The following is a 27,603-nucleotide window of genomic DNA, read 5'->3' as shown; positions in this document are numbered from 1 at the left end:
TTCTAATCTGCTAACAATGTGGACTGGCTACTTCTAAGGAAGAAAAATATTTCCTAGACTAACATTTTCAGTAAACAAAAACAAAACACTTTCAGACTTTTTTCTGATTGCATTGTTCTATAGAAGAATTTGGGTTTAGGACTGAAGTGAAACCAACAAGACATTTTATTTCACCCAAGCAGAGTTGATTTCAGACACTTCACAGTGTGATATGTCAGGTCAGAGGGATATGTACAAGTAAACAAAGGCTAACCTGAATTAAAAAGGGCAAAAAAGAGTGATGGGGATTAAGAAAGAGGCATGGGGTAAGGTAAAAGTATGTTCAGTAGACCAAAAAGTCCACCTAGAAGTTAACATAGAGGCGAAAAGTGAATGCAGGCAAGAGGTGGTAATTGGAAGAGGATAATTTACCAGTAGAATGTACAGTTAGAGGCAAATGTTTTCCATTTTCAATTCTGTTGACAAGGGGATGAGTGAAAGGGGACAGAAACACCATAAGACAGAACCAACTTTACTGGAAGACAAAATGGTGACAGAACTCAGGATCTCTAGCAAGACTCCGGAGCACACAGGATCCATCTCTGAATTCTGATGCAAGTGGTACCACCAAAACAGTGGCAGAAATTAAACAGATTTAGGCTGGGTTTTTGGTATCTAACTTCTTTAGGCTCTTTTCAAAAGTCCAAGCTACAAGTATTTCTGAAAATATCAGAGGCACCAGTGGATGACATGGGGATACATGCAAGAGCTACGTTTACCTGGAAGGATCCAGCACGTTACGATGGCCCAATATACCACTGGCATAAAGGAGTACAAATGCTATGAAGTTAATGGAATGACACTCACTCCAACTGGTGGTAGGTCTGGCTCCATGTCTAGAAGCTCTGCTTCACCAGGAAGAGGTTATTGGCAATAGTAATAAGAGATTGACTAGCGGGACACACACTGGGAAGTATATTATTTAAAGAGTCAGAATGCTTAACAAATCAGAGAAAAATCTGGCAGGAAATGGTGGATGTAGTTTATTTGGACGTGAGATTTTTGGGCACCAGTCCATCAAAAGCTTTCCTAATCTAAGGTCAGCATGGTATAAAGAGAAGTATTTGGGTGGGTAAGAAAAAAAATAAAAAAAAACATGCCGATATTAAAAACTTAGCACTTATATAAGTTTTATCTTCAAAAAGCTTTAAACCATTAACACCCCCATTTTGCAGATGGAGACAAAATAACCGGGGGAGACATTAAGGTGAGAAATCCAACCCCACTTCCATGGCCATGGCAGGCCTCTCATGCAATAGAGCTATTGTGGTAGGGCTGATGGTGGGAGGGGAAGAGGACTGTGCTTGGAAAAGCCACACACCGCATGCACTTCTGTGTTGCAAAAGGCTCAGCTCCACAGTGATCCTTGTGTGACTGCACAAGGTCCTCAGTTGCAGACCCTCCAGTCCTTCCTCTGTGGAAGAGGCAGGGCTCTTCCAGCCCCCCATCTCTCAAGCAGATACACTCAACCCCAGCCTGATTCCCCAGTTTGGCCCCGAGTGACTTACACTATTCAGTTTTAAGTCAGTTAATGAAGATCCGGAGTGGGGAATAAGATAGAAATAAAAGATCTGTTTCCATAAATTACTAAAAAAAATAAATAAAAAAAAATCCAAGTTAAAATCTTCAACAACCAGCAAGTTTATAGAATGACAGTCTATGAACAATTCGGTGACATATTAACCTTGTTCCTAAACTGAGACTATGTAACCGACCAGATGAGCACGTCTCTAGAGAACTATGCTTGAAGACTTTCTAATGGGAAAGCGACAAGACATTTTCCTTGACCCAGACAGAGTTTTACAGGAAAGTCATCATAAAATAGTGCTATCATAGCAGATATTGATGTAGGATACCGCAGGAGTAGCAGCATGCAAAGGCTAGACATTATGGGGATGTCAGCATTCTGACTTTTCTAACACTACTTTCACTGAGTGACTAATGCAATCATAAATGCTCCATTGAGACTGTTATTGCATTGTCCAGTGCTAAAACATAGTAAGGAAACAAAGTGGGTGAGGTAGTATCTTTTACTGCACTAACTTCTGTTGCTGAAAGAGACAAGCTTTTGAGCTACAGAGAGCTCTTCTTCAGGCCACCTGAAGAACACCTGAAGGAGGACACCTGAAGAAGAGTTACGTGCAGCTCAAAAGCTTGTCTCATTCAGCAATGGAAGTTTGTCCAGTAAAAAATACTACTTCAGCCACTTGTGTCTCTAATATCCCGGGACCAACACAGCTACAACTACACTGCAAAAAACATATTAAGGGCCAAATAGGGACTGCACATGATTCAGCCCCAAGACTGGACCGAATAAAAAGCACGAATGTTTTTTTTATTATTATTCTTTAGCCCCACCCAACAGGATCCACGATATTATATAAACCGGGGTTAAAGAAGGCAAACCTTGAAGACAGAGTATGAAGGAAAACAGTGACTTTTCTTTTGAAGGTCTGATTAGAAGAATCTCAAATAGCCAGACTCCAAAAGAAAAAATCATGAAAAGTGTTCAAACAATTAATCACAAAATGTACACATCCCTATAGTTCTTTTCTATATGTTTGTAAAGAATTTAGCTGTCAAATACTTCCTAATATTACAACATTTGCTAAACTCTCTTGTAGTAAGACTTCCATATCCTTCACTCCCAAATTTCCAATACCTTCCGCCAACATGGCAATACTGCACAAGAGGACAGTTCATTACTTAGCCAAGGGTGTTAGACAGCAGGGCTGAATTAACTACAGAACCACTGCTTGCAGGCCCACAAACCAAAGGGAGCCCTAGACTTATCCTAGTCTTGTTCAGAACAAAAATGTTTTAAATTGTTGAGATTTATATTTTGTTGCAATGTCACAAAGAACATTCCATTTTCATAAAAGGTCTGTAAAATTTTAGAAGCAGCAAAGAATCCTGTGGCACCTTATAGACTAACAGACGTTTTGCAGCATGAGCTGTCGTGAGTGAATACCCACTTCTTCGGATGCAAGAAGGACTTGCATCCGAAGAAGTGGGTATTCACCCACGAAAGCTCATGCTGCAAAACGTCTATTAGTCTATAAGGTGCCACAGGATTCTTTGCTGCTTCTACAGAACCAGACTAACACGGCTACCCCTCTGATACTTGTAAAATTTTACTATTTCTCATTTACACTCAAAACATCTTTTTTGAGCAAACATTCTAGCCTTTTTTAATGTCAATATTTTGAGCTTAAGCGATCTTGTTTGGAACATTATCAACCTTCTCAATGAAGAACATGAACATTTTGAATTTTTATATCCATGCAAAATCGTGTTTTACAAGATTTCAGAGAATGGACATTAGACAAACATGGTGTTAATTGCAATGAAATTTGGAGAACTGAAGCAAAACGCTTTCACGGTTTCCTAAAGTCCTGCCAGTAACACAGCAAAGTAAAATCACATCAAACTTCAAACATGATGTAATAACATGTAATGCCACCTACAGCTCATATCCCAGGGCTTGTATATCCCATTTTTTTCTTGCCCTGCTATGTAGGAAATGATGTGGACTCATTCTTACCAACATTCAGAGAGCTGCAGGAGGCCATGGCCTTCCATGCAGAGGCCACGTCCACACTGCAGCAGGGAAACGTAATTCTCAGTTTGGGCAGATATACACAGCCCTGTCTGAGATCCTGGGTATGTACAGGGGCAGCTAACCAGAGCCACCATGGCCACACTGCTCTTTATAGCATGCCACCTTGAGCAGAGCTAGCTTGTGTATGTCCACCTAAGCTGGGAATCTCACCTAACAGTTGTAGCACAGATGTATCCTGTCAGCAGGTTTGGCTCTGGTGCCCCCTCCTTCAGCTTTCCTTAAAAAAGGGGGAAGCTTCTAAGGTGAAGAATAGGGATGCTTTTAAGTTCCATTACTTATTGGTGAATTCCCCAAGGGGCAAGTGAACAATGTATATAATTGCCCATCCCCCCTTCACTTAGGGGCTCCCAGCATGGAGGATTCTCAATAAGTTTGTAATGCTTGCCATGGGATCAGCTGACCTCATTTTATGTTTGGAGAAGTGACATGGGCTCATAAATGGCTATAATCCCATGATTCTTCCCCCTCCCCCAACTGGAGCAGGAGCAAGAGCTTCTATGTTCTCCATGACATCAAAAACCTTTTATAATTGTCAGTTACCAATTCCCCAAACTGAGCTGATGATCTTGATTAAAAGAAAACAGGATTAAAAAATAGCTTTTTATCCCTTAGCCAGCATTTAAGGGACTTGCTCATCAGACCAACTAAGTCTGTTTTGTGCTCCTCTGGGAGTGCAAAGCAAACAAAGCTATACCACTTCAAGCTGGCACCACACCACATAAGTGGCAAGGCTGAGGGGAAAATATGTGGGGGTGGAGGGAGGTCATATCCAGAGCTCCACTGGGGTGCAGTGGTCCCTAGCTGATATAGTGGCCCTTTGTAGGCCACTGCATCAGATGCAACTTTGATCAGCCCTGAGGCTAAGTTGTGCCCAGTACCCGGGACTGGCCCAGCACCCTGAAAAGTCAGGGAGCCACGTGGATGGGAATGCTCCCCACAGGCAGGATGCAGGATACACCTCCCAAGTGCAAAGCAGATGTACCATTTGCAGGAACATGCACAGTCATTACAATTTTAGTTTAACTGAGTTAAATTTATCTGAACAATTTAAGATGAATATTTTGAGGGAAGCTTCCTTTGTGAAATGTTTCATATTTTGATTTTACAAAAAAAGGTCTGAAGGCTATTTCTTAAAATTTGCATTTGTATCTTTAAGGCCCTTACAAGTTAAGGAGCTGTACAAAATTAAAGATAATTGCATATAAGCACTGAATATTCAAGAAAAAAGCACCAACAGTTATCGATTTACTAGTGGCATTTTAACAAGTCAAACACAGTGTTTAAGAAATCAGAAGTGTGTCAAAACAGCACCTTTAGGAAAGACAAAGAATGAATTGGTCCCTTTTTATTCAAACTGAACAGAAGCTGGATACCTGAAGGTTCCAAAGTAGGTGGCAAAATCATGCTCTCAAATCTGGAAGATGGAAATCAACTTAGATATTCTGCTCTTCCTAGATGGGCAGGTTGGGAATTCCAAACAAAAAGGGCCTGATCCAACATCAATGAAGTCAATAGGAGTTTTTCCATTTACTTCAAAGGAGATGTAATCAAGTCCACACGTAGAGCAGAATATACAGTAGGACTAGAGAGAAGCTTGCCTAACTGGTCTAGTTCACTTACAAGTGCAAAGATTTTGAAGTACTTTCCTATTTAAAGCCATAAGAACATATGCCTTTGACTGCTTCTTACATTTACAACTACAAAAGTTTAGTTACTTTCAAGTAATTGTCTTGCAGCAGCTGCAGGAGAACCCTTATGCCTGCTAGTGAAGACAGACGTTGTTAAAGGAAACTAGGGTAAACTATCCTTGAACAATGGCAATATTCCACCCTGCTTCCCATTTGCGTCTAGCCTTTTGTTAAAGGATAGAATGCAATCTAAAAAAAATTCCACAATTTGGCAAAGTGCAAAAAATAAAATAAAATAAACCACTGAGGTAGCTGGGTATAAGGGTTTATTCCCAATTAAAAAAAAATAAAAAAAATCAAAGGACAAATTATTAAAAAGACAAATACTTCCTGCTACAAATAAAACAGATACGTGGAAGCGTGCTACACATGTTCTATCCATAGACCAATCATAGGTATTCAGATGAACTATAACCCATATATGCAGGGGCGGCTCTAGGCACCAGCAAAACAAGCTGGTGCCTAGGGCGGCAAAATCTAGGGGGCGGCAAAAGGCTGGGGCCCCAGCTCATCCTGCCGCTGCGAGCCGAGGAGCGGCCCGTCCCCTGCAGCCGGGGGGGGCGGCAGGCTGGGCCGGCGGACCTGCCGCAGTCATGCCTGCGGGAGGTCCACCGGAGCCCCGGGACGACTGGACCTGCCGCAGGCATGACTGCGGAGGGGGCGCTCGTCCCGCGGCTCGGCTGGACCTCCCGCAGGCATGACTGCGGCAGCTCAAGCGGAGCCGCCGGACCTGCGAACCGTCCGCAGCCGCGGGAGGTCCAGCCGAGCCACGCGGGACCAGCGGTCCCTCTGCAGTCATGCCCGCGGGAGGTCCGCTGCTCCCGCGGCTCCGGGGCGCCTCCCGCGCATGACTGCTTGGGGCGGCCAAAAAGGTAGAGCCGCCCCTGCATATATGTTTGATGGAAAGCAAGTCTTAACTGAAAATGCACAACTGAATTATTCATCTTAATGCAATGCATAGCATAGAAGAGAGTACAACGCCAGTGGCAAAATGCCAGTGTATAGAAAAGTAGAGTTGTTTGTGGCATATTCCATGCAGTTCCATTCAAATTTAGGAATTAGCACTGGGCTGGAGTGGTAATAGAGCCATGGTGCTAGCAAAGAGAAAAATGGAGAGGGTAGGAAGTAGTTAAATAGCAGACCCTCCACAAGAATGGCCAGAGACCTGTGACCCTCTGATTCCATAAGGTTTTGAAAGCTGCCCCTCTGGACTTCCAACAGAGGTCTGCAAATCCTCTGCCCCTTGATTAAACAATTGGTCATTAACACCGCAAAGTGAGCTCTAGGCCCAAATTACTAGCTGTGCTGAATATCTGATGGGTGCAGTTGAGGAGAGGGTCAGAAAAGAAGCCAGTTGCAGCCAGTTTTCTACCAGGTCAGGCCCCTAGAGACCATTCTGGCCACTGAGGATTACTGGAGCACTGGATCATTCTAGCCATGGTTTGTTTCAATGCCAGGAGCTGCAAAGGAGGCAGCACTTTTGTGAGAATTTATGGGCCCTTTGCTCTGGCCTGCCACAAGACTATAAGCGCGTGTCCCCGACTCTTGGAGCTTGATATTTCCCTCCTCACTCTCATGTTTAATATTAATGCTATATTTTAAAAGCGCACTATTAGTACTATGTAAGATCTGAATCAAATGCACTTAAGCATCAATACAATATTGCATTACTCTGCATAATACTATATACAGTCTCGATGAGAAACATATTTCTCTAGTGTTAAAAAAAACAAAAAACTTCCAAGTATGATGAGAAAAAACTACAAGGTTTTGGAACCTCACGGAAAAAATTAAATTCAAATGGGTCTGAACATTAGCCTTTTTTTGCACCAAAATAAGGATGAATTGTATTTCAGCAGATCATCCACAAATTATTGTGTGTGTGTGTGTGTGTGTGTGTGTGTGTGTGTGTGTGTGTGTGTAACAGCCACCAACAAAAAAGTTTAACACTAATTCTGAAAGCATTTGTTCATGTGACTGCATCTCTTGATTTCTATTGAAAATGATCTGAAACCTTAACAAGTGCTTTAATGAATAATACTTTAGTACAACTTGATTACTGTACCAGACATCCTTCTGTGCCCCCCTGCTGGCTCTTAGTCAATATACAAGCTTCAGGGAAGCTAGTAAATTTCTTGTTCCAAGTTTTGGGGAACAAAGTCTTATTTGTCTGCAAAGCATTTAGAGTTTACCAGCTCTTATTCTAATAACGAAAGGCTGAAATTAATTTTTCTGCTATAGTGCTACATTTTTTTAAACTTAAACAATTAATACAAGCAATAAGTGACACAGCTTAGTTCTTACCTTTAAGCTAGAATCTACGTTTTCCTATTGTGCTCCATGAATAAATTAATCAAACAAACAGACGCTGCCTAGCTGGAGCTCTCAAACACATGAATTCACAAAGAGAGAGAAACTCAGGAACAGCCAATGATAAATATGTTGTAGCCTATTACCTATTGCACATTAAGACCCAGATTTTCAGCAATGGTCTTTGATTTTAAAGGTGCAATTTTGTGCACAAAAATGGTTTTTAGCCTGCCATTAATTAAATGCAGGTGTTCACATGCACGCACAAGATTACATCAATAAAAACAGAGACAGAGCTGGGACCTGGTTGAAAAATCAGGCCCCCAAACTGGATTTAAATTAAATACAGCTTCAAAAAATACATTAATATTAGCATTGATATGGAGAGGGAAGGAAAATCAGATTTAGAAGTACTTACTATGTATAATTTAAAAAAAAAAACATATTTACATTTTCATAACTTATCACTGAAGTAACACTTTAAGTAAGAGTTTCTTCTAGAGATAGTAATAAGAAAGCATCCCTCTCCCAAAAAGGTCTCAATACGGTCTCATTTCATTTTTAAACGAGAAGGCCATATCTAGCTGATGGCATAATTCATTTACAGTCTGAGCAACTCTGTGACAGATGTATATGGTATTCACATGCTCATCCTGCTTGGAATTGAATAATAAAAAAAGAAAAGACACCATGCAACAAGATATAAGCTATTATGTTGAAAAGTTCCAGCCTTCCAGTTTAGTTTTAAGGCATTACAACATGGTCTTTCAGGTGACCTCCAATTATTATTGGATAAATTTCCCCCTTAGCTTTAAACATTTATGGTAATTTAATTTTTATAAGTAGCATACAAGCTACCTATTTTAGGGTTGCCAAGAAAATTTAAGGGATTCAAATCACTGAAATAAATGTAAAGTACCTCACCTGTTGGTAATGCCTTATGATTTAATGCATTTATTACCATAGTCCCTATTTCACCTAACAGAGAAAGCTTTGTGTCTGTTTAATTAGGCACTTGGAAAGGTGTTCACTAGTCTTAAAGCATATATTAATCTACATTTTATTTAAAAACTGGTAACTAGTCCAACTATTAAGTTACAGAAATGTCATCTGCCATTTTGCCAAACTCAGTAGGGCGGCCATGTTATTACAGCATTTAGTAAGTACTGTCTGTAAACAAGAGGTTCTTCCTCGAGTGATAAAATTTAACATTGCACCCTATTGAGGTTTTGTAGGTAAGCTGTGTATTCAGAAGGCCCAACCTACCAACAGACCTTAGAACACCTGCTTATGCATTCTGAAGTAAAGCCTATTTATTTATTTATTTATTCCCTCTGAACTAAATCCAACAGGGAGCCAAGTGCTATCAAGTCAATGGACACTGAATGCAATCAGCACTTCATAAAATCAGGCCCCAAATCTTATTGGATGAGTGATGTAAGTATGGTTGCCAACCCTCCAGGATTGTCCAGGAGTCTCCAGGAATTAAAGATTAATCTTTAATTAAAGATTATGTCATGTGATGAAACCTCCAGGAATATATCCTACCAAAATTGGCAACCCTAGATGTAAGGCGTACGAAAGTAAACACTGTGCCTCAAAATATATGTATATTTTCCTTTATGATGTACAGTAGCATGCAACTGAAACATGGACCCTACCTGGTAAAGAAAGCTTTTAATCACACTAATAAGCAAGAGGATTGCAAACATTAAAGCAGTTACAGTACTAATGTCTGTCTAGAGCTGAACACTTGCCACCAGTTCAACATCACCATAACATCAACAGCACCAAAATCCTGCAAATTAACTGAGAATCAGTACATTCTAAGTGAAAATAAATTTATATCTAATGAACCCTGGAGACAGAATTTATACACGCAGCTCAGGAACAAAATAAACTTAAGAGAAACCCAGACAGAATGCTTAATATGTCAATATCCTTATCCTAAATTAAATGCAACAACACAAAACTCCTTGAAAAGTGTCATTGAGAGTGGCACAAGAATACACATTGGTTACAATAGAAGGAACTGTAGCCTATGAGTACATCTGTGTCCCTGTTAATACTCACATTTGCTGTGACTTAACCTGAGACGCAACCTTCCTTCTGCAGGCGAGATTAGTTAAAATGAATTGCACTTTATCCAAATATTATTATTGTCAGCTGCCATTTTTTATTTACATGCATGTAACTAGTGCCCTAATAAAGAGCAGAGTGACCATATGCATCACATGGAGTGATGTTTCAAGGCAGCAATGTAGAGTAACACAAACCTGCAGAACAGTATTTAAAATAATAAAGAGATTTACAGTGTTTAAAAGTAGCATTAATTTACAAAAAAAAATCACTTTTTTTTTTTAAAAACACAGTGAATTTTAAACATCCCTGTAACAGAAGAATAGTGTATTACCTGTATATAGAGAGAAAACCAAAAGTTTGGCACTTATAACAGCTTTCCTTTTGTTATTGCATACTACACCGTGTATGGCAAACACATAATACCAAAAACAATCAATCATTCTGTATAGACTGTATATTTATGGAACTACTGAATAGAGAAACTGCACTTAAAACATAAAAATTCACTTTTGTACCATTGTGCAATTACCAAGACATGCAAGCACAAGAAATATTAAAAAAAATAAAATAAAATAAAAAAAGTACTACCACTTAACTCCTTTGAAATATTACTAACATCTCTAATGGAAACTAAACTGCTTGGGATTTTTTGGAAGGGGAACCCAATGCATAAAGGTAAAGTTAAGGACTGCAGTAGCTTTGATGAATGTCCACCTTTTATATTTTCAGTGATAACTCCGACTCATAAGACAGTGTCTGAACGTGCTTTTGAGTATTATGATTCCACAGGCACACAGAACCAAGTGTGTCTGCAGTGATTAATAAATAAGATTTTAAAAATTGGGATTAACTTCCAGATTCTTCATCTTTTCTTGTTAGTTTTAAAGAGAGCTTCAGGGCTACTGCAAGTCTCTTGACTGAGGACAAGTTGACACGGCATTGTCAGGATAAATCATGTGCTGTTGCTGGTAAAATATTAAAAGGAGAAATGACCTGTTTTGCTATAGTTAAGCAGAGGACTCTTAACTAGAGCTGTATAAAGGGTAAACAAGCAAAGAGGTTGTGAATTTGAAATCCAATCTAGCATTGGATGTTCAGCAGCACAAATTTCCCATGTGATTATACAATGTGTAGAAACAGACTTGGGTTCCCAGGCTTAAAAGACCAGAGACTGGTTACTACACTGATGCCACGCTGGTTGGCTGGGGAGGAAATGGTGCCAGGTGGATCTTTCTTTAACCTTTGCCAGAGTCCTCACAGCAAAACTTTATCAGAAACCACGCACTGTACTAGTTATTTCTGGTTTTGAACTTTTCCTCTACCCCTCTAGCAAAGAAGCCACAGGCTTACATTCTTAAACCAGGAATATGACAGTGCCACTATGATTAAGGTTGCAGAACCATTAACCCCTTTTTATTTTTATTGATTTATTTTAATAACTTGCCAAAACATTCATATTTTATTCTGAAGATCTCAATTCTGGGGCTCCACCTTAAGGCAAATTTTTTTTTGGGTAAAGTGAACAAAATCCTCTATTTATTTATTGTCAAGTTCAACCTAAGGGAAAGAAACACAAACCACCACTATTCCCATTTAAAAAAAAAAAAAAAAAAAAAAAAGATTGGGCTAAAACAAAAATGGCTGAAGTTTGAAACTTGACCCAAAACAATTCTCACGAAGGCCTTTAATTTTACAAAAAATATTTGATTCAAGACACAACCATTTAAAAACTGCATACTAAGCATGCATGATAGATATTTTCCTTAACGCATGCACTGTGTACACAGTAAGTTAGTTAGCTGTACACTTAAATGTACAATTATTGGTTCAAAGAATTTAGGCCCCAATCCTGCAGTAGCTCATAGAACTATTCACATGCTTAAAGTTAAACGTGTGTAGGTGTTTCAGAATAAGTGGCTTATACTCCTCTGTCAAATCCAACAGAGTATTTTAGCTACACAAGACGATTATTTTATTTATTTTCCTTTTTTAGAAAATGCAAAAATAACCCTAATGTTAATCCTACTTTACCTCATTAAATGTAAACTAACATTTTACTTATTAACTTTTGCCATAAAACATGGCCAGAGCACACAGAATTTGGGATTTATTTAAATTTATTTTGTGCATTTACTACCCAGTCTTGCTGGGCGATGAATGCCAGTAGCTCTAACTTCAGTTCTCAGGAGGTACTTCTTGCAAGATATTAGATAAAGTTTTCAAAAGCATCTACATTACTTAGGAGCCAAAATTCATTTTCAAAGTGACTTGGGTACTTAGGCTCTTTAGACTTAGAGCATGTCTACACACAGCCGCTATAGTGGTATAGCTCTGGCCGCTGAAGTGTGGATGCTTCCCATATCAATAGAAGGGGTTTTTCAGTGAATATAGTTAATCTACCTCTTTGAGAGGCACTAGGCAGTCACCACAAAGCTCTTCTGTTGACCTAGCTGCTTCTACACCTGGGGTTAGGTCAACCTAACTACGTTGTACTGTGCACACAATTTTTCACAGCACCACTATGCAATGTAGCTGGGTTGATCTAATTTTAAATGAAGACCAGGGCCTTAGGCTCCTAAATGAATAAATTACTTTTGAAAACAGAACTTATGTGATTTTGAACATTTTACCTTAAGCCTTTAATTTATAAAAAATGGGAATCTTTACAAAACTTTTTCAACACAAAATCTAAAGATGAAAACAGCAGCTTACATTTTTGTAATAAAGCATAATATAACAAATCTAAAGACAAATACTAAGTCAAGTAAATTTCTACTACAATGTGTAAAAAACTATTAAAAACATACTGATTAAAAATAGGTTACTGTATACAGTTCAGATTCTGCAGCACTTCAGCATTACAAAAATCAAGGGACTAGATTCTACCTGCAGTTATTGATTTAACTGGATTATTCTGTTACCATTACAGAATGATGAAAATTAGTAAATCTTGGAATGTTTCATCAAGGAAAATTTAGATAGTTGAACCATAGCTATTTTGTTCTAGTTGTGGTCTTTATTTGAGAAGATTACTTAGAATGGATCAAAGGAGTTAATCTGGATTTATACGTGTATAACGGAGGGCAAAACCTGGCCCACTGATTTTTGGTTGAGGTCCTTCAAAGTTTCAGAGTGGAAAGAATAGTGTCTTGTAACAGTACCAGCAACACTACAAAGTATTAGAAGAGTCTTTTTAGGGTGGAGATAAGGATAAGTTTCCAGCTCCATTTCTTTTTTTTTTTTTTTTTTTTCCCCCCTAGTGTTGTGTGTCACCCATCACAAGTAACAAAAATGAAATTAAGTAATGAGGTAAAGTGTGTTCTACCAGCAGATCTTTCCTACTAACATAACTCAATTAAAAATTACTCGCAGTGTTAACAAGACTTAAAAGGAAAAAGCCATAAAACAAATTCTTCACTACAACTGCATTCTAAAACAAGCTTTCAAAGCCAAACAGCAGTAATCAAGACTCTGTACCTTAGCACAGAGATCATCAGTAAACCAGCTTCTGATCCCAATATAAGTTACCTGTACAATTTCCTTTAAAACAGGAACCTGAAATCAAGTTTTCCACAATACATATATATCCTTTTTAATGCCCCACCTTTCCTTTTCCCCTTTTGCACAAATACACGTCCTCAGCACGGCAAACTTGCAGTGATTTTTAAGTCATCTGAAGGGAAAAGGAGTCCTATTTCTCTCTGAAAAGCAACGCATGTGCTGCATTCCTTTACCAGCCACAGTAAAGGTGTGACATATTTCACGCCTCAGTCCTTCCATCTATTTCAGTAATTGCAGCTTCCAAAATCCACACAAAGAATGCATGCTGGCCCACCAATACATGGAATCTTCAGACCATTTGAATGACACAGTGTAGAAAAACAATTTACACGTCTATAATATAGTGTAACTCTTAGTTCAATTTTAAATATATTTAAAAGATCCTTAGGAATGAAAACCTCGGAAATGAATGAAAAACATATGTACACCTCCACCCTTGTAGGCACAGACCTTGACTAGTGAGAAAGGGCTAGAAATAAAGGTGCAATAACCAATATCTCCCTCCAGCTGATTCAGATGAAGAACAGTCTTGCAGTATACCAGAGAGGCTGGTTTTCATACAGCCTATCTATGTACTAAAGCTATCCAGTTGAAGATAGCATGCTAACTCTTATCAATTCCCCTCAGGGGAAATGCACCTTAATTTTTTTTTACTTTTCAATACAATTTGTTATATTACCCATTCCTTCCTGCTTCAGACACAAGGAACTCCTTCATTAGTGTAGTTTAATTTTTTAGATAGTTAGAACTGAAGGTGTTCCCTTTGTCATGGTATTTTTTTTGTTTAATATACAGCTATTTATCCCCCAAACAAGAGCTGAGACTCGAGTTTTTAAGCATTTTAAAACAAACAAAAACAGATACCATACCAAAGCACAGCATATAATGTAAGTTTCAGTTGCAATAGCTTTGTTTTTCCTTATATAAAGCTATGTTATGGTGGACTGTGTCAGGTTCTTCCCATCTCCTCCATTTTTAGAGGATTACTCATGGGGAAGGAACACGAATACGGAACAATCCTTGCTGAAGCTGCAGTCGGAAAAGCTTGCAGTTTGCAATCCGCAAGGCTGCGCAGCCAGTGCGGCGAAGGTCGGATGGAAATAATGGTTTAGTATGGTGCCAAGTTCCTGTGCTCCTTTTAAACTCTCTAACGTAGTCATAATTGGTACCTAAAGTTAAGTAAAAAAAACAAATTCATTGCACACTCAGTTACACAGTATCAAGCAATTTAAGTCTAATGATGTCAATATATTTCCAGACCAAATGGAAAACAAAAACTGTTCTGATCAATTTCTGAATATTTGGCAGAACAGTTTTCAAAAGAAAGTAAAGCTGAGAAAAACCTGTATTTAAAAGAACAAAACTAAGGAAAAAGCAGCAACAAATTTGGGACCCATTTTACCTTATTTTCTGAAAGTTCAGTTACACATAGGTAGCCATGAAAGTAAGTTAAAAATCTTTCAAGAGCCAGTAAGAGGTAGGTGACATCAAGAGTAATTAGTTTCAAACATTTGGTACAGGCAATGCCAATTTTAGAAGCTACAATGTTTGAGGATTTCAAAACACCAGTGGGATGGGTTCTTTGCTAGAAGATGGAGCATTCCATGTGAAAGAGAACATCCAGGAAAAAGAGGTTTAGCCATTATGATTAAAATATGGATGTTGTGTTCATATGAAGCCTAGTTTCTGTTGTGACAGATCATCATTTTGGGCACGTTCCAAAGCAAATAATTATAATACAGGCCTTTGAAAAAAACACGTGGAAAACAAAATGAGACATTCACCGCAAGTAAGGAATAGGTCCACATACTTCAGAAGCTAAAGAGAAGTTATTTGGATGTACAAATCAATATCCTATACAGGATGTACTGAACTAATTCTCTAATGTTTCAGAGACCAGTATCCCACTCTAATCATTACCGGAAGTGCCATGGGTATCTGCTCTTCTTCCTTTAAACTACTATAGAGAGTTCTTAGTATTTACTTGGCAACTATGCCAGCTCCGTGCGTCAGATGTAAACTGCACATTTATAAAATACTTAGGAAAAAAGAGCCCTATGTGAAAAACTAAGCTTTTGATCATTTATGCAGACAGATTTATAACAGTACTAAGAAAGTACAAACACTAACTGCCAAGTTTACAAACTATTACCTCCCAGATTTTTATTATATTCAATGTGTTCATCTGTCTCTTATGAATTTCTTGAGAAATAAAAAGCTACTTCTATAAATGTTTATAGTTTTTAGAAAAGTTACTTGTAGAACATGGTTCTCTGCTTTTTCCTCATTCTTCCTCTTCTTTAGCATTGCCATTTTGCTTTAAAGCTATAATCTACACAGTTACATATCAAGAGTCAGGATTTTTTTTCATTCATACAGTAAAATATTACATTTTGAAGAGATAAACTAGTGTTTAGTTAAACTTGTAACACTAGTTTCTAAAAAGTTTCCTACATAACGTCATTATTCCCCTCTCTTTCAAATGTGTGGTGATTGTCCTTGGTATATATTCTCTTAGCAACATTAACTAGTGCAAAGAGGCAAGGACATCGTTGCAGAAATCTCCATAGCATAATCCTACTACAAGTTGTTATTGTTACTCAATTTGTAGGCTAGTCAGATGCACAAAGTTGCTGACGTACCAATGACAATGATTTTGAGGAACAGTTAATGAGGTTGCTTCTATGTTGTACACACACAAATCCAAGAACTTGCTATTAGCCTTGGTCTATTTTCCTAACCTTAGCAGCAGTAATCAACCAAAATATCCTAAAAGAATTCTTAAAACTTCGGAGGGATTTTAGATCATGTTCAGGGGCAGCTCCAGGCCCCAGCACGCCAAGCGCGTGCTTGGGGCGGCAAGCCGCGGGGGGTGCTCTGCCGGCGCCGCAAGGGCGGCAGGCAGGCTGCCTTCTGCGGCTTGCCTGCGGAGGGTGCGCTGGTCCCGCGGCTTCGGTGGACCTCCCGCAGGCGTGCCTGCGGAGGGTACGCTGGTCCCGCGGCTTCGGTGGACCTCCTGCAGGCGTGCCTGCGGGAGATCCGCCGAAGCCGTGGGACCAGCGGACCCTCTGCAGGAAACCGCTGGAGGCAGCATGCCTGCCGTGCTTGGGGCGGCAAAATCCCTAGAGCCACCCATGATCATGTCGGTGCTCAGAAATATACAAGTAGGATTTCCAGTCAAAAGGCTAAATTCTGGTGTTAGTTATCTGTCAATTTAATATAACACCACCCCCTCCCCCCGAGCACAATATGACTCAATCTTGAAACCTGGACCAAAATATGAAGTCTTACTCTTTTATTCTAAGATGTCAATTTAAATAATTTTAAAACTTAAGAAAATTAGAAGAAAACAAGCAACCTGAAGTTACTAGTTCTGATTCTAACCTGTATCAAGATCTCCAATGACATAAATACTGGCCCCAATAGGTACAGCTCCATACACAAAGGAAGAACTGGCTGGGATGCATAAGTTCTGATCATTTAGATAAATCCACCTGTAAGAAAAAGGCAAAAATTTTGTATATGAATTATTGACAAGATCTGTGAGCTAAAAACTCAGAAGCTTTTTGACAAACAGTTTTACCCATTATAAACTTAAGCAAAATCATGCAAACTAACATTTTAGAAAGAGGCTACCATTGGAAATTGGGCATCCAAGTTCCTTAGTCCTTGTCTATCAGCAAAAATATTGTGGAATAAGCTATTCAGTTATTCCACAACAGCTCCCTGTGTGGACGTTATTCCAGAATTCCACATGGGGGAGCTATTCTGAAATAGCTTATTCCACAACAGCTATGCCGGTCAATTTCCCTGGGTAGACAAGACTTTAGCAAGCTTTGAAAAATCTCAGTCTAATACTTGCTTTTACATCTGTGCTTATTTTAGGACACAGTACAGGAAATAGCAAGCTCTTATACTATGTTTTTGTTACCAGACACTCCCCATATCTCCCCCCATAAAATTCTCATGCCAACCTTGTAGTCCTCCTCAGTCATCGTCAGAAGTAAATTACTACTTAAGAAGTGTGCAGCAGTTGATGAGTTTTATTTTTCAACCAGGAACAGGACAGTAGATACTCTGTGACTGCTAGAGGATTTTTGGTAAGTGAATGAAATGTCTAGCCTTTTCGGACAGGAAGACAGTTTTTCCAATTTTATATCATGCTCTATTTGGTTTCCACCCCCATTGAAATACTAGGAATCACAGCTGTTTTCTCATTAAAGGGATCCCCCATCTTCAACGCTATGTCAGTCTGACTTTCTTACTGACTGAAGACCAATTGTTCCTACAAATACCCTTGCGAGCCAGAAAACTAATGTGTATTCATCACAAATATGCTGACAAGACTGGTTTATACAGTTGTCTGCTTGTAAAAATACCTGAAGTACAGAGCTGCCAATTTAATTGTCTCTTCCATGGTTCTGAAGTAAACCTCTACAGATTCCTGCCACATTTCTACAGATGCTGATGTACTTTTATTTACAGTTCAGTGCAGCAGCATCAAGACTACTTAAAAGTAACCTTATAAGGGCCATAAAAGACAATATAGGCAAGGACAAGAACATTTGAGGGGGAAAAAAAAAAATCTACAGGAGTCCTGAAGATTTTAGATAAAATGCCTGGAGATTTAAGGAAAAATATCCCCACAGATGTTGCTGACTCTTTTGTATTCCTGTACCATCCCCATTCGTTACTCAAAAGTGATTCTTTCTTGATTCAACTCAGTCAATTTGAGGGGAGGTTGATAAACAAATACGTTACTTTAGAAAGAAACAGAACTATTTGTAAGGGCTGATTAAAACTAAGAATTAGATGCCTACATTTCTACTTTGCGCTGAGCTTTCTGTATCATATGACAGAAGCTCACTCCCGTCTCACGATTCAGTACATTCAGATTTATATCTTTAAAACAGGCAAATAGCATCATACTTCGTTTAAAACAAGGAGAAAGGATAGTCTTGTGCTCAGGTACAGGGGTAAGAGTCAGGAGACTTAGTGCATAAAAAAACCCCACCAGCATGTCCAACTAGAGTTGACACTAATGTCAGTGATAGGACTTCTTCCCTCCAGCTTGCATTCACGCTTCCTGCCACATCAGCCTTCCTCAAGTGCTGTCTTAAGATGATGAGCTTTCGATTGTGCCTTGAAAGTTAACATGGATGAATAAGTAAATTCTAAATGCACTGGGCCCGCCCTTACACAGAACAGCCTGCCAACACCTCCCTCCTATGGACCAGGGGAAGCTCCAGCTCCAGTGCTTCCACGGATCTCAGCTGTGGTAGTATGGTATAGAGAGAGGAAGGGTTTTTTAGTTTGTTCCCACCCCTTAGCCCCCCCTCACACAACTTTTATGAAAGGTGGATACAAATATCTGCTCTGCCTGATTCTCTCCATCCTCCAAGTTCACTTGACGCAGACTTTACCAGCCTACTGGGTCTCAAAGTCTACAGGTATAGGTTTCAAGGTCCGCTGAAATTTACAAAAGCTCCAATTACTCTGCTTGTGGCTACTCACTCTAGTTTCCATGGAAACTCACAGTGAATCACTATAACCTGGAAAAAGGACTTTTAGGTCTAATTCACCACTGCAGTGTTACTTTAAAATGGTGGCACTTTAATCATTTATATAGCACCAACTGGTACAACATCTGGGAATCTCGCATTATTTAACAAAAACAAACCACATACACAATGTAACTCGTGTATAGGGAGAAAACCACAGCCAGTTCTTCAGGAGCCCAAGGACAACATTCACAGTGAAACAACTTCTCCTCCCACAGAACTCTAGAAAAGCTCAACTGTGAGGCCTACCAGAATAGTTGTGTTCACAGTGTCCTGCAGGATACAAACTCGTGAATCAGAAGAAGAGAGTTTTACAGACAGACAAACACCCTCTGCTGCAAACACACTGCTTCCCTTCTGTACCCCTGTGGGAGCTGTATCGAAACAACCCCCTAGTGTTTTTGGCAGTTTTACATCTCTTTGAATGAATGAAGGAAATTCTGCAGAAAGCACCAGATCTCATTATAGCTGTCATTTATGGCTAGGGTGACCAGATGTCCAAATTTTATAGGGACAGTCCTGATTTTGGGGTCTTTTTCTTATATAAGCGCCTATTCCCCCCCCCCCCCCGCATATCCCGATTTTTCACATTTGCTGTCTGGTCACCCTATTTATGGCTGCAGCTGAAGAGATATGGGGCAGAAGAGCAACCTTCTACCATCAGCTACCCCCGTACAGAGCAGACACTTTAGGAGGGCAGCTTCACTGGTTCTCTTCCACCTCCCTCACTAAAGGAGAGTCAGGGAAGCAGATTCTAAGATTTCATTTTTGCTTCCACCTACTGCAAGGAATGGACATACCAATATTTTCACTACATCTGAGAATCTACTTCTGGATTAGATATAGATAAACTGACAAAAAAAAACCTGAATTTGAATAAAAGGCAAATGAGGTGGGAAAATTTAATTTGATTGACAATAAAAAATAAGACTACTTTGAGTAGGAGGAAGTACTACGGTTGTCAACCTTCCAGGATTGGCCTGGAGTCTCCAGGAATTAAAGATTATGTTGTGATGAAATCTCCAGGAATTCGTCCAACCAAAGTTGGCAACCATAGGAAGTACACCAATACAGAAAGGTATGCTGAATAGGCAGAAGTGTGAGAACTTTTCACAACTCCGCTGAAAACATGTTCTTTCTTATTGGACCTGATGTCAGTTTGTGCTGGGAAATCACGTGAATCAGTTAAACTTTTGGGTTCATTTACACCAGAAATTTAAGGATTATGAGCCTGTGTGACCCTAAAACTAGCTGAGAGCCCAACAGCTTTTCTACTGTGGATTGGAGCAAAAAATAGAAATAATAGAAGCTGTAATTGCTCATGAAAATTACAGATTTAAAAAATAGCCAAACTTTTCAGGAACGATTACAGCAGTTTTAACAGTTAAGCAAGGAAGCAGCAAAAACAGGAAGGGCAAGGGGTCATTTTTCATCAGAGTTTGATTAGATTCCAACTTACTGTAGGTTGCTTATTTGCCTATTGTTTGCACAGTATGCAAATATACTGTACTGAGAAGGTCACAATGTTCAAGAGCTACAAAGTACGCTTTTGTAAGGTTACTCTTGTGTGCACTTATTTTCTGCAAATGGTTCTGCTGAAATCAAACTGAAGGAAGAGGAGGTGACAGCTTTCTTTGTAACTGTAGACAAAGCTGATAGATAATAAGGCATGTAAGACTAACAACGTATGTTTGTACGTTTCCATTGAAGATGACGGGGAGGGAGAGGAAGCTTTTCATTTTTTTAAAGCAATATGTGAATACAAAGAAGAGATAGCCCAAACGGCTGTAATTCATAAGAATTGGTAAGGGTTCTAATTCTGAATTAAAAGTGAAGTACAGAGACAGAATACAGCAGCTTACATTAAAAATACACTGTCTAAAGTGCGTACCTACTGTGAACACAATCCTTATAAATAAAAGTATCTATTTTCAATTTTACTTTATACACTTGACAGCACTTTATGCATAGTCCGTATTTTCTTTATCTCCAAGATACTGAAGAAATCCTTGTCCATTTCATGGGAGTATTTTTCTGCTTCTGGTTATATTTTGTTGCAAAAAAAAAAAAAACAAAAAACAAACAAACACCGTGCACATCCTATTTAAATGCTTCTCTCTCTATTGAATACTGGAATATTATAGAAATTAGTCATTTTTAAAAATTCAGTTTAACAAGGCATCACTTCTAAAACAGAAGAAAAAAAAACCCAAAAATTCACACATTTTAATAGTGCCTTTCAACCCAGACACTATCAAAGCAGCTTAAAACCAGTGCACAGAGCACCAGTGCAATGCAGCAATTTATGGGGTAGAAAGCAGAAGCCAGGAAGTCAGTTTTCTTTCAGAATGTGGCACAACATGTTGGAGGAATGAAGAATTTTTATGCAAGATTTAGGGCCACTCTGTATGTTTCTGAATGGAGCCATAGGATCCCAAATATTCACATTAAACAGACAAAATCTTTGCTTAAAGTCATCACCCAAATTCTCCCATCCCCACACCTGATACAGCCGGGTGAGCTGGATGTCACTCAACAGATAAAACTTTGGAGGGATGAAAGACTGAGTTGCCTTGACCTGTGGATCTTGAGAGTTCAGACACAAAGACTGATGCTAGATCACAAAGCCACCCCCACCCCATCTTTTCAAAACTTCCTTTAAAGCTATCTAAATATATCCACATTGTTTTAACTAGGACATACAGTTCACAACCAAACTCAAACAATGTGGATTATAGAACAATCTCAAGAGACCTGGAGCACAAAATACATTACCTACATATCGTCAGTCAAATTCATACACCTAGATGCAAGATCATTCCAAAACCAAATTGATTTAGAATTTTAAAAAGTGAGATTTTCAGATATAGCAACACTTAAGACGTCATGAGTACTAAAACTATTTAACCTTGTCCACACCATATTACAATCTATGCTGACACTCCACCTTGCTTCCCTTTAAAAGCTCTGAAAGCTATTTTATTAGTTGTCTTCATAATTAAGTTTTGTACAGGTCCCAACATTTAGACATTTGTTTCTAAAATGCCTCATCTGGTATGAAGAGATGTAGGCAAACTGCTAGGCATTATAAAAGTTTGTGACAACAGAAAAAGATATTAATTTGGGTGGGGGCAGAGGGAGAACTATGAACACTAAAACCATATGTGGCACCTATTGGCAGAGTGAGGTAAAGGCATTAACAAATTAAGGCCTCGCTCCTGCAGTTCAGTTCATACCTGCTGCTTCCATACCAATGCACCCTTGAGCCTGGGGCTTCTTGTGGGTGTAAAGGTCTGCCTGTGCAGATCAGATAACAAAAATGAGGCCCAAATTCTCAAGTAACAAGATCCAGGAGTTAGAATGAAGGGGTGAGGGCTGTAGGAAGGGGATTGGATAATCCTGCACATACATGTTGCTATATAAGTAATACATATTATTATTATCAAATGGCTAAGTTGACAGCTGGGGATTTATTGAGAAAAATTTGTTTCCATTCACAAAGGCAGTGTACTTCATGACAATGTACAGACTATTCCAGCATCTGCTACCTGTAACTAACCGCAAATTGCCATGATCTGCACGTATGCAGCAGCTGTCATTTTAATGCTTCTCTGAGAGCTGTTGGGCCAAAAGAGGCAAAGTTTTTGTTGTTGTTTTTTTTTAATTCATTGTTGGGGCCCACTTACAATTCGATTGCCCGCTATGAACATATCAATGAGAACGTCAGAATCTTCCAGTCAATAGTCCAAAGATGTTTATTCATGCAGCAAACTGTACAAGGGGATGTTGCTATCATCACAAGTGCCAGAGAACAGAAAACATTTAGTTTATGTCTACACAACAGTAATTGGCTCGCTGTGGTACAGTACACAAAAATCAACAGATAAAAGAAAAGTCCAAAAGGTTTTTTGTAAGTATCTTGCCAAAGTATGTATATTATGCACTAATCTCATTGCTGCTGCTCCATTTAACACAGAGGCGAAATCCCAATTATATTTCCTTAAACCTAACACTCTGGATAGCTGTGAGTCATATGCATACACACCAACACTACGGCAGCTTTAGTCAGAAAATAAGTGGGTCCAATATCATCCATGCATTTTAACTAGACAAAAATTTTGACATGTACTGTCTTTCTAATGGTATTGGGATCTGAGATGTGTTTTCTTTTCTTTTATATAAGAGAAGCCTTTTTGTAGAGGCATCTTCAAAGTATGCAATTTCCTTCACAATACCCTTACTGTGGGAACAAGTAAATTGTCCAGTGACAAACTAATATTCTGCAGTTAAGAGAAGATGGATTAATTAGAGGCAAACAGGTAAAGATTTAATTTTTGTGTATATCATAGTAATGACATACTGTTGAATCAGTCTGTAATATGAGGAGCAAATGTTACCCAATTAATTCAAAACTCATGCTCAGCAGAGTGTTAGTGAAGTTATAATGATGTATACAACAAAGCATATATTTTATATGATACAAGTAGAAGATCCTGTACTCCAAGCAAAGCAGTACATATTTTTTATTATTAGAATATATTATTCACAGATTTGAACAATTATTTAAATGTCATCTTTCCACTCAAACTCAGATAATGAAAAGTAGGAACTGACAAGGCTGAATTAGATGAGAAAAATGACAGCTTTACATGGTTTTCCAGGGGCAGCCAACTTACCCTCATTTTGAAACTTAACATACACTGTATTATATCAGAAACACGATCACTTAATTATACCAGCAATCTTTCTTCAAAAAATATGAGCACTATCGAGGCACTATAAAAAGTGTTTTGTTTTGTAAAATGCAGTCTCTTTGTATAGTCTTTTTTAAAATAGATGCAACTGCAATAGTTACAACTTCACTGGGCTCTAAAATGCTTTTAATGACTAAGATGAACTATATTCAAGTTATGCAGCATTCTGAATGTATTTGAAATACTCAATGACTGCTTATCTTCATTATCAAGATTTATACAACTAAAATATCACATGGTAATATAGCACCCTCTTCTGGTAAACAGCATTATAAAAAATATATATATTATCCCTTCTTGCTCTGGTGACTGAAGCTACCGTACTGTCCAAGACAGGAAGCATAAGTTACAAAGCTGGAATATTACCATCATTTACTTCTGGACTATGGGCCAAATTTTTATCTTGGTCTTCATCATTTCTCCATTTTTGCAGGCACCAATAAACTAGGCATAATTTTACACTTGTGCTTCAGGATGCTTAGAAGTCCAGGTCCCTAAATGCACTTTCAGTTATTGGCATCTGCAAGACACGGAGGCTATTGTCTGAAATCCTGGCCCAGATGATGAGTAAAATGAAAGGGAAGGTTATTTTTTGGGGGGTTGGGGGGAAGGGAGGGAAAGAGACATTATAGTCTTGAGAGATATTCTTTAAAATTTGACAAGTTTAATGAACATTGACAGTTAAAGTATTACCAATTTGCCTTTTACTAGTTTCACAAGAATCAATACCAAATCTTACTCTAAGAACCCCATCATTCTATCTGCTGAATAGTTATAGCTTTACTCAGTTGAATAGAATCTACTGTGGTTCCCTCATCTAACGTCTCTGCTTAAAAGTGGCATCCTTGGAAGTATTTTTAAACCATTGCCAGTTATCAACATTTGTACTAAACTCACTAAGAAGCAGTGACAACACCTTACCTGTCATCCCACCCATATCCAAAATTTGAATAGGTCAGGGTTTTCCAAACTTTTTAGAAACTTTAACATGAATCGACCAACATTGCTGGAAGTTTTAAAATTATTGTGTTAACATGGGATCTGGAGTCCTACTCCAAACAACTTTTGAAAAACAGATGCAACCTGGAAGCATTTCAGTACAAAAGAATGGCAGTCAGTGGGGGTGGGTGTTTTACACAATTTCAAAAGCTAGATCTTTCTTTTCTGAGTCCCCAACCCCCTTGCCATTTTTGTTGGTTTATAATCACGGTTTCCCCAAAGCCTCTCTCCCCCCCTACTGCTATGTGAAGGGACCATGGAAGCAACAGGAGATACCAATTATAGTTTGACTATACACAAAGTAAACAAACTGGAAAAAATAGAGAAAAAGTTATTTTTCTTTTAGGTTCTTTCAGTTATAGTCATCTTGGGTTTTACATGTAACAACAGGTAAAGCATTTTCATACCAAAGTTGACAATATCACTTTAGATCTACATCTTCAGAGATAAAAATCAACCTAGATCCCACTATTTTATTTTCATGCTATGGAAAGCCCACAAGTCTTTATATATAAAGACAAGGTCTTGAGACATGGACATTTTTATCACCTCTATCCTCACCAGTTCACTCCTTGCAACTCTTAGAATTTCTGACAACAATGGCAAATCTTGTTTCAGATTATAAAAACTATAGCACATTCCTGATTTATAGTGAAATAAGGAGAGAAAGAAACACAGCAGATATTAGCCCTTGTAAATTATGAATAACCAGGAATTATGCATAGCCGTCAGCTTGCTAACGGCCACTTCCTTTGGTAAAACTGATACCACAGGTAGAAATATCTAGGTCAGTTTCTTTGAGGTAAGAGGGACAAGAATAATTGGCATTTGTTGAAAAATTACATGAACTGCAATGCTCTATTACACCACAAGGGGAAAAAAGGGGGTAAGAGAGGTGTTAAAGATTTTCTAGGTCTACAGCCGGAACTACTTACCTTTTAAACTCATCATGATAAAATTCAGATTTGCATGTCACCATCTCACTGGCCTGATTATCATCACGACTTCTGACTCCACCAAACACGTAAAGCTCTGAGGCAACTCCACATGCCACTGCCCCAAATCTGAGGGCCAAAAGGAGAAGGAAACAAATGATATTTAATCTGTATACCCATAACCTTGTACATGCCCTACCATAATTCTCTACCTCTCTCATATTCAGCAGATCAAGTATGAAGTAATATTTAAAACCGCATTGTACAAAATAATAGAGCAACAGAGTATCTCTTTGGAAACAAAGATCTAAGTTCAAATTCAGTATGAATTCGAATACTGACACAATACCATTTTTTTCCCCATCCTGTAGAATAGGAGTAATTCTTACAACATCGGGAGTCTACATGAAACAATCATCTTTGGCCACAGATCCTCAGCTGCAACTGAGAAGTATCCAGTGCTCCTAGGAGCAAACGGGGTCAAAGGTGGCTTTGACCATGGAGTTGTCTGAGAATACTGCTCTAAATTGCAGTAGCAATAGGAGCACCAAAGGGACTGTTTCAGCAGCCAGAAATCACTGGGGCCTACACCATGGTGCCCTGGCTATCCCATTTCCCATCCCACCTCTCCAGCATTACAGCTAGGGTAGTAGCTACTATGACAGCTTCACGCCACCCAACAATTAAGTGAGACACAGGGAAACCACCTTGAGGCCTCTTTTGCCAACTTTAGGACTGCTGTGCATTACCAGGGTAGCACAAAACAGCCTCAACTTACCAAATGACCCAGGCCTTAGTGTTAAAACAGCTACACAAGCTGTTGACTAGTAAACATACACTAATGTCAGACACACAAACAGCCACACGGAAATTAAGATTAACAATTTCTGAAATTAAGATTAACAGTTTCTTTAAAAATAAGTGGGTTTGGACCATTTTTTTAAAATCCAAACAAGTGTCCTTGTAACCTGGATGTGCTGTTCATCTTATTCACCTTCTCTCTTTTAGTGGACAGATGGCTGTCCATTGCTGAGTCCTAGGGTCGTAACACTCAACAGATTCAAACAGTTTTCCATAGGAGCCTCCACCCATGGCATAGATTTTCTTCTTCATAGCTGCATAACAGCCAATCTTTAAAAAAAAAAGAAAAATCAGAAGTTGAAAACTGTAGTACCTTAAACCGACTATGTTGAGTGTTCTAGATGTAGCAAAGTCATTGTTCAGTAGTCAGCCAGTCTCATTAATACAACACAATCTGAGCAGTAAGGAAGTAATTTCTAACAATACATAAATAATACTGAATTTCTAGTTTTCAGCAAAAGAAAAACATTTGTTTGCTTGGAAAAGAAAAGAAAACAAGTTCACATTGAGTTACCCACCCCATTTTCATTTAGAATTACTCTGTAGAAACAGTAGAACAAGTATCCCCTAAAACTGCCCCTTATAATTAGCTCAAAAATATAGGACTTGTAATGGATTGTGGCCACCACCATAAGCAACAGTCCACTAGCTCATTAACCTCTGTCCAAAGGGGAAAAGTACAGCAGGAGTGAAGGTAAAGCAATCTTCACGTTGGGCCGCAGTTTAGTTTGTACAGTGACTCCTACATTTTAAACTCATTTATTTCCCTTTATTATACCTTCTACAGTGATTCCTGAGGTTCTCTTCAACCAAATGTATTGACTGTACAAAAGTGCATTACTAACACTTGCTTAGAAAATAAAGTTGACGAATTAGCTGTAGGATATATTAGCTTTTAAATGTTCATTAGTCAGACTGATGTAGTTACACTCGTTTTTCTTCAAGTTTATTCATTTTTAGTAATAACATATAAGAGATCAGACCAAATGAAATAAGATTTTACATTATTTTGAAAGGACAGTATCATTAAACAAGTAAACAACACGCATAAAAAAGCCCAGAACAAGTGCTTTCTTTCATTTTACAATTAATCACCATTGACAAATTTTGCATCTAACGGAGAGATGAAAGCTATACAAAGAAAAAGACACTTGGTTTACCCAAACTGCATCTCAAACAGCAGTGTCTATA

At 38.6% G+C, this 27,603-nt stretch overlaps 1 protein-coding gene across 4 annotated transcripts in view; it reads right to left on the bottom strand.

Annotated features, from left to right (window-relative positions):
• Positions 1–9,524: 9,524 nt before the first annotated feature.
• Positions 9,525–27,603, bottom strand: part of GAN (gigaxonin) — a 42,837-nt gene continuing 24,758 nt past the window's right edge. For 3 of the 4 annotated variants that reach the window (XM_039503860.1, XM_039503862.1, XM_039503861.1), the window contains exons 8-11: positions 26,546–26,682; positions 25,552–25,680; positions 16,687–16,796; positions 9,525–14,471 (exon numbers count right to left, since the gene is read on the bottom strand). In XM_039503860.1, the coding sequence (XP_039359794.1) occupies positions 14,290–14,471; positions 16,687–16,796; positions 25,552–25,680; positions 26,546–26,682 (558 nt within the window). In that variant the 3' untranslated portion in view covers positions 9,525–14,289. Of the gene's footprint in view, positions 14,472–16,686; positions 16,797–22,649; positions 24,138–25,551; positions 25,681–26,545; positions 26,683–27,603 lie in introns of those variants that run through there. The other variant, XM_039503863.1, reaches the window with a different exon arrangement.

This window comes from Mauremys reevesii, linkage group 16 (assembly GCF_016161935.1).
Source record: "Mauremys reevesii isolate NIE-2019 linkage group 16, ASM1616193v1, whole genome shotgun sequence".
In the NCBI taxonomy this organism is placed as follows: domain Eukaryota; kingdom Metazoa; phylum Chordata; order Testudines; family Geoemydidae; genus Mauremys; species Mauremys reevesii.
This window is presented reverse-complemented; position numbering and strand designations above follow the sequence as displayed.